The sequence below is a fragment of the Danio rerio genome, chromosome 13 (assembly GCF_049306965.1).
Source record: "Danio rerio strain Tuebingen ecotype United States chromosome 13, GRCz12tu, whole genome shotgun sequence".
Classification (NCBI taxonomy): domain Eukaryota; kingdom Metazoa; phylum Chordata; class Actinopteri; order Cypriniformes; family Danionidae; genus Danio; species Danio rerio.
In genome coordinates this window covers 56,227,501-56,240,000 of record NC_133188.1, presented here as the reverse complement: position 1 = coordinate 56,240,000, position 12,500 = coordinate 56,227,501, and the positions used below count along the sequence as shown (strand labels likewise).

General features: G+C 40.9%; 1 protein-coding gene across 1 annotated transcript in view; it reads right to left on the bottom strand.

Annotated features, from left to right (window-relative positions):
* The window catches only part of stk32c (serine/threonine kinase 32C), a 106,057-nt gene that overhangs the window by 4,054 nt on the left and 89,503 nt on the right, over window positions 1-12,500 (bottom strand). Inside the window, exons 5-8 of the mRNA XM_073920397.1 lie at window positions 9,186-9,223; window positions 6,110-6,199; window positions 5,891-5,994; window positions 5,687-5,803 (exon numbers count right to left, since the gene is read on the bottom strand). Coding sequence (XP_073776498.1) covers window positions 5,687-5,803; window positions 5,891-5,994; window positions 6,110-6,199; window positions 9,186-9,223 — 349 coding nt within the window. The remainder of the gene's footprint in view (window positions 1-5,686; window positions 5,804-5,890; window positions 5,995-6,109; window positions 6,200-9,185; window positions 9,224-12,500) is intronic.

Genomic DNA, 12,500 nt, shown 5'->3' with positions numbered 1-12,500 from the left:
TCACACAATAGTGAAGATATCCTCGTCACTCTCACTCAAGTGGTTGATAACTTTTATCAGTTTCTTTCTTCTGTTGAACACAAAGGAAGATATTTTAAAGAATGCTGCAAATGCTGCACATTGGCATCTTTAATAGATTAAAAAAACAATGAAAGTCAATGAATGATTTCCCAGCATTCTTCAACATGTGTTCAGCAGAAGAAACACAAACAGGTTTGGAGGACAAGGAAATGATGACATTTATTAATTAAAACAAATTAAAACAAATGCACTTGTCTAGAAAATGCTTCTTGAAATAAGAATGTTTAGAAATGTGGACTAGAAACAAGAGCGAACCTCTGAGTAAGGAAGGTGGTGTGTTTTGCGGTGTAGGCCTGCAAGAGGCGCTGTAGAGTCTAAGATGTGACCGAGACTCCTCATATTATTTTCTGCTGCTGTAAATGATCCAGAAAGCAGATCTGCGGATGCTCCGCTCTGCATTTCTCCCACAGACAGAGAGAAATCGATCTGAATCAACCCACCAGCTCAGAGAAAACCTCAGTGCGCTACACACACACACACACACACACACTAGCACACTCTCTGAATTACACTTCAGTAGAAGTCTCATGAAATCATAATTTTTTTTCTTCTCATCATTTTAAGTTAACAAAATTACATTTCTGTAGCATTCAACTTGCTAAAATATTATTCTGAATATTCTCCACGCATTTACAACAGTCTGATTTCCTTATGTAAATTCAAATGTTCACCGTTGTTAAATGTTAATGTTTTATTATTATTATTAGGGATGTCTGGATCAGGTTTTTTCATTTGTCATTTGATTTTGAGTATCTGTCGATGCCTAAACCTGATCTGATACTTCTGTAATAAATAAAAAAGAGTGAAGAAACAGATCCAGGATGATCCTTTGGTTTTTATTTCATTCACCTTATTTTAACATTTACCATCTCTGTTAACAGACAGAGCACTTCTGTGAGGAAGCTTCAACAATCAAGTAATAAAAAACACCAGTGCTTCACTTCTGGACTTCAGAGCAACAGTAAATATGTAAACAAACAGCAGCTCGTCTTAAAATACCCGGCAGGCAATCGTAGGTTTACATATCTCTCAGTTTGCTCTGGCAATGTTGTCCTCATCAACTTTATATCTATAATACCTCCAGACCGCAGACATCATGTTATATTATTATTAGTATGGGGCGACGCAGTGGCGCAGTAGGTAGTGCTGTCGCCTCACAGCAAGAAGGTCGCTGGTTCGACCCTTGGCTCAGTTGGCGTTTCTGTGTGGAGTTTGCATGTTCTCCCTGTGTTTGCGTGGGTTTCCTCCGGGTGCTCCGGTTTCCCCCACAGTCCAAACACATGCGGTACAGGGAAATTGGGTAGGCTAAATTGTCTGTAGTGTATGAGTGTGTGTGTGTGGATGTTTCCCAGAGATGGGTTGCGGCTGGAAGGGCATCCGCTGCTTAAAACTTGCTGAATAAGTTGGGGGTTCATTCTGCTGTGGTGACCCCGGATTAAAAAAGGGACTAAGCTGATAAGAAAATAAATGAATGAATGAATTATTAGTATGATTATAATAATGTTAGACAAAACAAACTAATCTAAAATATTTTTTATTTTTTTTGTTCCATGAATGTGTTTGTGCTGTGGTTTAGAAAACATTATTCAAGACCACATGTATGTATGTCCTGTTAATGTTCAGATGTAAGAGATGACTTAAACTCAACAAAATCCCGCCGATGTTGATTTTATATCTCGTCTCCAGAGGAAAACTAAGCTTAAACTGGTCGATATGAGAGAGTATGCAATCAAAAATGATCTGAGTGTGAACTACTGCCTCTATTTTGACATCTGAGATCAAACTGGTGGCTTTTACTGTTACTGAAGCTGCTTTAAATCAATCTGTATATTTAAAGCACAAGAGAGATAAAGCTTGAACGGGGAAGTTTCCAGCTCTTACCCACAATGCCCTTTCCCTCTGACTCACCACACAGTAATCTCTGCACATCTCACTCATCTAATAAATGACCTGAACGCCTCGCGTCAATCCTCTGTTCTTCACTAATATCCATTTTCCTCTCATAATATTTCTTCTCCCTCTCTGGTGATCCAGCCGAGCGAAACTGGCTTTCCTCATTCATCTTATTTTATTATCTCTCCAGCTCATTATCATCTCCTTCCCTCGCTCGTCTCAATCCTTCCCTTTATTCTCTCCAGCATCATTAGACGGTTTTATTCTCTCTGACTCCATCTGTGTTCTGTCTATTTTCATTTCCCTCTATCCTTTTTCAATTTCATCTGTTTTATATATATTTCAATTGCCTATTATTAAAGTCAAGCCTCTTCTGAATCGAGTCAGTAAGAACTCACCTAACAACAACCCATGACACCATAGCAACCACCACAGAACTGCAGTGAGGTTACAAATAAACATGTCTTGACAACTGCTCCAAACAGCCACCAAACCCACCAAATACCCCTTACAACCACCTCAAAACCCCTAACAACCAGTCCAAACACCCTGTCCTCTGAACAACAACAACCACACAACACCTTAACAACCACACTTCAACACCCTAGTCACACACAACTGCCTACCAACCATACCAAACACATTAAATCCACTCTCAGCACCCTAAAAACCACATGGGATGGCAGTCACATACAAAACCTTACAAACAACACACAAAACACCCTAACAACAACTTACAACACCTTAACAACCACCCATAACACATTACAGACTAACCCCAACACCTTTAAAACACACAAAGAAATGTCCTGTTGATCACCCATGACTCCATTAAACCTCCCCAGACATTCTAACAACCTCTCACAACAACCTACTACACCCTAAAAACCCCATCAACATCCTAACAACCATGGCAAACATGCTAAATATACTGAACATGTTTCACCAGACACCTACAACACCTCAAAAACTACAACAAACACCGTAACAACCAGTCACAATGCCATAAACACTCCAAATACCCTAAAAACCACTAACAACACTACCAACTACACACAACACCCTAAAAATTGCAAAGAAATGTCAAACCAACCACCCTCAATGCTTTAACAAGTACCCACAACACCCTGCCAACCATGTACAAGACCACAAAAGTCCTCCAAATCACCTACAATGTCCTATCAACCCTCCCACAACAGCCAACAAACTACTCACAACACCTTAAAAACAACCCAAACACCTACAACAACCCAACAACCCTCCAGGACTGAGTTTGAACAGCCCTGTTGATGTGTTTTTTATAGCTGTTATGGTGTTTTGGTGTTTGTAGTTTTTCTAGGATTGACGATGGTTTGTTATTGTCTTCCTTATGGTTGTTTTGGTGGTTGATCTGAGTGGCTGTTATCGAGTTTTTGGTGGTTGTTGTAGGTGTTCTAGGATTGCATATGTTTGTTACAGTGTTCTGCTTGGTTCCCTTTGTGTTTCTGAAGGTTGCTGTAGTTTTTCTGCGATTGCAGATGGTGTTTCTGACGGTCATGCTGAGTGGTTGTTATAGTGTTCTGTATGGTTGTTCTGGTGTTTTTTGTGGTTGTTGCTGTTGTTCTGGCATTGCAGGTGGCTGGTCTAGTGTTCTGTATGGATTAAATGGTGTTTTGATGGTTGCTCAATTGGTTGCTATGGTGTTTTTGGTGGTTGTTGTAATTGTTATGGGATTGCGGATGGTTGTTATGGTGTCCTGTATGGTTGCTATGGTGTTTTTGGTGGTTGTTGTAATTGTTATGGGATTGCGGATGGTTGTTATAGTGTCCTGTATGGTTGTTATGGTGTTTTTGGTGGTTGTTGTAATTGTTATGGGATTGCGGATGGTTGTTATAGTGTCCTGTATGGTTGCTATGGTGTTTTTGGTGGTTGTTGTAATTGTTATGGGATTGTGGATGGTTGTTATGGTGTCCTGTATGGTTGCTATGGTGTTTTTGGTGGTTTTTGTTATTGTTATGGGATTGTGGATGGTTGTTATGGTGTCCTGTATGGTTGCTATGGTGTTTTTGGTGGTTTTTGTTATTATTATGGGATTGCGGATGGTTGTTATAGAGTCCTGTGTGGTTGCTATGGTGTTTTTGGTGGTTGTTGTAATTGTTATGGGATTGTGGATGGTTGTTATAGTGTCCTGTATGGTTGCTATGGTGTTTTTGGTGGTTGTTGTAATTGTTATGGGATTGCGGATGGTTGTTATGGTGTCCTGTATGGTTGCTATGGTGTTTTGGTGGTTGTTGTAATTGTTATGGGATTGCGGATGGTTGTTATGGTGTGCTGTATGGTTGCTATGGTGTTTTGGTGGTTGTTGTAATTGTTATGGGATTGCGGATGGTTGTTATGGTGTCCTGTATGGTTGCTATGGTGTTTTGGTGGTTGTTGTAATTGTTATGGGATTGCGGATGGTTGTTATGGTGTCCTGTATGGTTGCTATGGTGTTTTGGTGGTTGTTGTAATTGTTATGGGATTGCGGATGGTTGTTATGGTGTCCTGTATGGTTGCTATGGTGTTTTGGTGGTTGTTGTAATTGTTATGGGATTGCGGATGGTTGTTATGGTGTCCTGTATGGTTGTTATTGTGTTTTGGTGGTTGTTGTAATTGTTATGGGATTGCGGATGGTTGTTATAGTGTCCTGTATGGTTGCTATGGTGTTTTGGTGGTTGTTGTAATTGTTATGGGATTGCGGATGGTTGTTACAGTGTCCTGTATGGTTGTTATGGTGTTTTTGGTGGTTGTTGTAATTGTTATGGGATTGCGGATGGTTGTTATGGTGTCCTGTATGGTTGCTATGGTGTTTTGGTGGTTGTTGTAATTGTTATGGGATTGCGGATGGTTGTTATGGTGTCCTGTATGGTTGCTATGGTGTTTTGGTGGTTGTTGTAATTGTTATGGGATTGCGGATGGTTGTTACAGTGTCCTGTATGGTTGTTATGGTGTTTTTGGTGGTTGTTGTAATTGTTATGGGATTGCGGATGGTTGTTATGGTGTCCTGTATGGTTGCTATGGTGTTTTGGTGGTTGTTGTAATTGTTATGGGATTGCGGATGGTTGTTATGGTGTCCTGTATGGTTGTTATGGTGTTTTTGGTGGTTGTTGTAATTGTTATGGGATTGCGGATGGTTGTTATGGTGTCCTGTATGGTTGCTATGGTGTTTTTGGTGGTTGTTGTAATTGTTATGGGATTGCGGATGGTTGTTATGGTGTCCTGTATGGTTGCTATGGTGTTTTGGTGGTTGTTGTAATTGTTATGGGATTGCGGATGGTTGTTATGGTGTCCTGTATGGTTGCTATGGTGTTTTTGGTGGTTGTTGTAATTGTTATGGGATTGCGGATGGTTGTTATGGTGTCCTGTATGGTTGCTATTGTGTTTTTGGTGGTTGTTGTAATTGTTATGGGATTGCGGATGGTTGTTATAGTGTCCTGTGTGGTTGCTGTGGTGTTTTTGGTGGTTGTTGTAATTGTTATGGGATTTGTGGATGGTTGTTATAGTGTTCTGTTTGATTGTTATTGTGTTTTTGCTGGTTGATATGATGTTTTTTGTGGTTGTTTTGGTGTTGTGTGTGGTTGCTAGGATGTTTTCTGTGATTTCCAGTGTTCTGATAGGCTAATCATTAATCTTTTTCCATCATTTATCATCAGATGAATGTACAGAGCTGTGTGTGTCAAGGTGTTTTTCTGACCTTCCTCAGCAGCGAGATGAGGTCTTTGTGCCAGGTGGAGCTGTACTGAACAACAACCGTACTGAACAACTGCAGCAGAGACTCCACTGAGTTACTAGCGTGGATGTCGTATGGCCTCTGAAACACACAGACATACAGAACACAAACCTTGTAGAAAACACATCCGTGGTGTGATTATACACACAGTTAAACTGATCCTCTTACCCAACCTCGCAGAACCTCAAAGATGGTCACACCCAGCGACCACCAGTCCACCTCAAACGCATAACCAGTTCCACCACTCACAAACGACTGGAAGATCTCTGGAGCTGTCAGGAGAAAACAAAACCCATCTCATCTGCACTGAGAATATAAGTGTGTGTAGAGTTTAAAGGACTGATGATCACAGCGCAGATGTTCAGTTGTGGATCTGATGTTTCTCACCCATGTACGGCTTTGTTCCTGCTAGCGCTGTGGCTCGTTCTCCGTCCTTGATTATCGTAGCGATGTTAAAGTCTGTTAAATGTGCGTGACCTGAGGAACAGCAGACAGATCAGCCATAAAAACAAGAACCGGTGATTCAGAGGATTCACTGAATGACTGCAGGAATGTAATGTGTTCTGGGTTGTTTCTAACGTGTTCTCATTGTGTCCTACAGTATGTTGTTGCTAGGGTGTTTCTATGGTGTTTGGGGTTGTTGCTAGGGTGTTTTTAGGTTCTGTGTCACCTATTTTCATGGTGTTTCTAGGGTATTTGAGGTTATTGCTATTGTTTCAGTGGTTTGCTAGAGTCTGGAATTCTGGGCTGTTGGTAGGGTAACTAGTGTGTTCTGGATTGTTTCTAGGGTGTTTTGATGATGTCCTCAGTTGTTGCTAGGGTGTTTCTATAGTAATTTGGGTTGATGTTAGGGTGATTCTAGGTTATTGTTGCTTGTTATCAATGTGCTTCTAGAGTGTTTGGGGATATTGCTATGGTGTTTTTGGGTTGCTAGACTGTTACTAAGTTGTTCTGGGTTATTTTCAGGGTGTCTAGTGTATTCTGGAATGTTTAGGCTGTTTTGATAGTGTCCTTGATTGTTGCTAGGGTGCTTCTATAGTGTTTTGGGTTGTTGCTAGGATGTTTCTATGGTGTTTTGGGTTGCTGCTAGGGTGATACTAGGTTATTCTGTAATGCTTGTTGTCATGGTGTTTCTAAGATGTTTGGGGATATTTCTATGGTGTTTGTGAGTTGCTAGAATGTTATTGAGGTGTTCTGGGTTATTTTTAGGTTGTCTAGTTTGTTCTGGATTGTTTCTAGGGGTTTCTTAGGTTTTGATGATGTCCTCAGTTGTTGCGAGGGTGCTTCTATTGTGTTTTGGGTTGTTGCTAGGATGTTTCTGTGGTGTTTTGGGTTGTTGCTAGGATGTTTCTATGGCGTTTGGGTTGTTATTTGGGTGATTGTAGGTTACTCTATGTTGCTTGTTTTTATGGTGTTTCTAGGGTGTTTGGAGTTATTGCTTCTGTATTTCTGGGTTGTTACTTGGGTGCTACTAAGATGTTCTGGGTCATAGTTGTGGTATTTAGGTGTTGGGTAGAGTGTATCTAGTGTGTTCTGGATTGTTTCTTAGGTGTTTTGATGGTGTCCTGGGTTGTTGATATGGTGTTTCTGGTGTTTTAGGTAGTTGCTAACGTGTTTCTAGGTTGTTCTGTATCACTTGTTTTCATGGTGTTTCTATGGTATTTTAGGTTGTTGTTAGATTGTTGGTAGGGTGTTTGAGATTTAGCATGACATGTCACAACCTAGAGTTGTTCTAGGGTGTTCTGGGTCATAGGTTTGGTGTCTAGTGTGTATCTAGGTTGTTTAATTGTGCCTCTGGTTGTTGCCAGGGTGTTTTTATGTATTTTTTACATTGTTGCTAGGGTGTTACTAGGTTATTCTGTGTTGCTTGTTGTCATGGTGCTTCTAAGGCATTTGGGGATAATGCTTCGTGTTTGTGGATTGCTAAAGTGTTTCTAAAGTGTTCTGGGTTAGTTTTAGGAAGTCTAGTGTGTTCTGGATTGTTTCTATGCTGTTTTGATGATGTCCTCGTTTGTTGCTAGGGTGCTACTATGGCGTTTTGGGTTGTTGCTTGGATGTTTCTCTGGCGTTTTGGGTTCTTATTTGGGTGATTGTAGGTTGCTCTATGTAGTTTGTTTTCATGGTGTTTCTAGGGTGTTTGGGGTTATTGCTGTGGTGTTTCTGGGTTGTTGCTAGGGCGTTATTAAGGTGTTCTGGGTCATTGTTGAGGTGTTCAGGTGTTGTATAGAGTGTATCTAGTGTGCTCTGGATTGTTTCTAGGGTGTTTTGATAGTGTCCTGGGTTGTTGATAGGGTGTTTCTGTGGTGTTTAAGGTTGTTGCTTACGTGTTTCTAGGTTATCGCTTGTTTTCATGGTGTTTCTATGGTGTTTTGGGTTATTGCTATGTTGTTTGTGGGTTGTTGTTAGATTGTTGGTAGGTTGTTTGAGATTTAGTGTGACATGTCACGTCATAGGTTTGGTGTCTAGTGTGTTTCTAAGGTTTTGTAATTGTGTCTCTAGTTGTTGTTGCTAGGTCTCTAGTAGTTGTTGCTAGGTTGTTTTTTTTTTACAACGTTGCTAAGGTGTTTGGGGTTGTTGATAGGGTGTTTTGATGGTGTCCTCTGTTGTTGCTCAAGTGTTATTGTGGTATTTTGGGCTGTTGCGAGGGTTATTCTAGGTTAATCTGTATTGCTTTTTGTCATGGTGTTTCTAAGGTGTTTGGATATTGCTATGGTGTTTGTGGGCTGCTGGACTGTTACTGTAGTTACTGTAAGTTTATTGGTAGGGAGTCTAGTGTGTTCTGAATTGTTTCTAGGGTGTTTCTGTGTTTTTTACATTGTTGCCAGGGTGTTACTAGGTTATTCCGTGTCTCTTGTTTTTGTGGTGTCATAGGTCGGGTTTTATTAGTGTGTTTTTGGGTTATTTACAGTGGAATGTTTTAGTGGTGTGCTGGGTTGTTGCTAGGGTGTTTCTACAGTGTTATGGGCAGTTGTCAAGTTATTCTGTGTCACTTGTTTTCACTGTGTTTAAGGTTATTGTGTTGCTGGATTGTTGTTAGAGTGTTTCTAAGATGTTATGGGTGTTGGAAAGGTGTTCACTTTTCAGATGGAGTGTTTCTAGGGTGTTCTGGATCACAGATTGTGTGTTTCTAGTGTGTCCTGGGTTGTTTCTAGCATCTTTCAGCTGTGCCCTTGGCCGTTGCTAAGGTGTTTCTGTTGTGTTTTGTGTTGTTGCTAGGGTGTTATTCTGTATGACTTGTTTTTGTGGTGTTTCTAGAGGGGTTTTGCTAGGGTGTTGCGATATTATTCCTGCTGTGACTCAGAGGATTCGCTGAATGACTGCAGGAGTCTAATGTGCACAATAATTTGCTCTTTCTAAAAAGGGAAGATCAGGGGTGTTTAGTGGAACAGCGTGTCCTCAGATCTCCACGTGTCTCCTTGAAGCTTTTCTCTCTCTTACAATCACACACACACATGTGTCTCACCTTGCTCGTCCAGCAGGATGTTGTCAGGTTTGATGTCCCTGTGTGGAGACACAATGACATGATGATGGCGTCAGTCTCAGATCAGTCAAACTGCGGCTCTGTTTACATGTGGAGTGCGCTGTGACTGCAGGCTCATGTTTGGAAGCTTCATCGGCCTTCCTTTGTGTGAATGTTCAATTCTCAGGGGGCCATCACACTTCCAGCACACTCACTAATTACAGTGAACACACACACACACACACACACACACACACACACACACGCACACACACTCACTGTATAAGAATAAAGCCTCGTCCAGCTAAAGCACTTTCTGATTCCCTCACAGCTAATTAACAGCGAGCCGTTCCCTGCTGTCAGGATGATGCCAGAGAGCATGATGGGATTAATTCATGCAGAGCTGAGACACACACGCACACAAACACACACACACATTCTTCAAGCTGAACATTCACAGCCTGATCTGCATCTTTGAATCAGACATGATGCTCCGAGTGGCTGCCAGGGTGTTGCTATGCTGTTGCTAAGGTGTCTTTATCACATTGCTGATCGAGCGGTGTTGAGTTCATAGAAGGTGGTATTTGCTGTGCCAAAGTTTTTAAAGTGTTATGATGGGTTCACACCGAATGTGGAGCACCGCTCTAGTTTACTCGCCTGGTGTTTTTTTTTCCTCACATTAATTTTTTTTTGCTTAAGTTCATTTAATTAAACCTGCATGACAGACATGATTGAGGCAAAACTCATGCATTCATGCAATCCACACATTGCCTTTGCATTGCAAACGTATATATTAGTTCCTAAAAGTTTGTACTTTTTAGATACAAATATGTACCCTTTAACTATTAATAGGAACCCTTTACTTACAAATGTGTATCTTTCGAAAAGGTACCACCCCAGTGACATCTCGCGAACGTTTATTTCTGAACGTTTACGCTAATCATTATTTATTTATTATTTTTAGGTGGTTGCTAGGGTGATTCTAAGGTATATGGGTGTTTCTAGGGTGTTCATATTTTAGCTACAGTATTTCTAATGTATTTTGTCTTGCTGGAATTGTGTTTCTAGTGTGTTTATGCTGTAGCTACAGTGTTTCTAGGGTGTTCTGGGTCATTGGCAGGGTGTTTTAGGGTGTTTCTATGGTGTTCTGTCTTTTCGTGTTTTCAGATTTTTTCTAAGGAGCTCTGGGTCATTGACAGGGGGTTTCTAGAGTGTTCTGGGTGTTTCCAGGGTGTTCGAGATCATTCCTGTGTTGTTTCTATAATGTTCTTGGTTGTTGTTAGGGTGTTTCCAGGGTGGTCTGGCCCATAGGTTTGGTGTTTCTGGTTTCTGGTCTTTTCTAAGTGGTTTTCAGGTTCTTTCTAGAGAGTTGTAGGTCATTGGCAGGGTGTTTCTATGGTGTTTTGGGTTGCTATTACAGTGTTTCAGGGTGTTATAGATCACTGCTAGGCTGTTTCTATGGTGTTTTGGTTGTTGTTAGGGTGTTCTGTGTCATAAGGTTGGTGTTTCCTGTGTGTTCTGCATATAGTGTTTCCAGGGAGTTCTGGGTCATTGGCAGTGTGTTTCTAGAGTGTTTCTTTGGTGTTCTGGGTTGCTGTGAGGACATTTATAGTGAGTTATGTGTCTTCTCTATGGTGTTTCCAGGTTCTTTCAAGGAAGCTCTGGGTCATTGGCAGGGTGTTACTAGGGTCTTTCAAGTGTGCTCTGAGTGGTTGTTATGGTGTTTCCACTGTGTTCTGGATCATTGCTAGGTTGTTTAGTTGTGTACTTGTTCGTTGTTAGGGTGTTTCCACTGTGTTCTGGATCATTGCTAGGTTGTTTAGTTGTGTCCTTGTTCATTGTTAGGGTGTTTTCAGGGTGGCCTGGGTCATAGATTGGGTGTATCTAGTGTATTATGTGTCTTCTCTAGACAGTTTTCAGGTTCTTTATAAGGAGTTCTGTGTCTTCGGCAGGGTGTTTCGTGAGTGTTTCTATGGTGTTCTGGGTCAGACCTATGGTGTTTCATGGTGTTCTGGGATGTTGTTAGGGTGTTTCCATTGTGTTCTGGCTCAATCCTAGGACTTTCTATGGTATTCTGTGTTGTTGTTTGGGTGTTCTGTGTCAGAGTTGGTGTTTCTAGTGTGTTCTGTGTCTTTTCTAGAGTGTTTCCTGGTTAATTCTAGGGAGTTCTCTGTCATTGCACTGTAAAAAATGGCCGTGATTTCAATGATAAAAAACTTTAAAAATGCTACAGTACAAATCCGTAATCTGGTTAACGGTGTGTTTCCTTAATATATACGGCGAATAACCGTAAACTGACTTTCCCAGAATTCCCTGCATGGCACATAACTTTGTATGCATTTAGTTGACATTACTATGGATCTTTTTAGTTGTTTCCCCATCAGTTATGTACATTAGAGATTTATGTTGCATCTAATGTTAATAAACGACATTTATTTCATGACTAATTTTATGCGTGTTACCATACTGCTGTTTAGTATCTGTGTGAATGACACTGAGCACCTTTTATATGCTGATACTCTTTTCTGCTTATGGGGAAAGTTGATTGTGATGAGCATTGGTTCATTATGTAACTTCCTCATCACCAACTGCATGTGGGTGTGCTAACATGTCTAACTGTGTAACAAAAGATGTGTAGATTGATCATTCAAAACACAGACATATTACCTCGATAAATTATTAAAATACCGTAATTTACCGTAAAAATTAAAAATCACTTTTATGGTTTGTACTCTGTTTTTAACGGTAAAGTACTGGCAACCACAGCTGCCGTTTTTTTAGCTTAAATTTAACGGATTTATTACAGTGTTGCTGGGTGTTTCTAGGGTGTTCTGAGTTGTTGTCAGGGTGTTTCCAGGGTGTTCTGGATCATTGCTAGGGTGTTTCTATTGGGTTTAGGGTAACTTCTTTGGATTTTTCTAAAATGTTCTGGGTCATTGCTAGGGTGTATGTAGGCTGTTGATGGTGGCAGCACAACAGCCCATCTCTAAAGACACACGTCTTGAGGAATGCTTGAGATCTGAAGCAGAAACACAGCAGGACATCAGATCTGAGCATCACTGGTGTGTCAGACTGTGATGAGGACTCGTCTGATGCTTCCAGATATCCTCAGTCATGTGCCGCTGCTCTTCTTCTTTTAGGAATCCTCTACTTGGACTAATTTTACCTCGGTGGCTGCGTGACATGGCACACTGTTGCTAGGAAACACTTCTGCCCAACTTAGCGCAACTAAATAATTCTACAGACAGAAAGCGCTTCTTCTGAAAGACTACAGCTAAATCCACCACAGGAAAAACAATGTGACTGAGTACAGCTTGA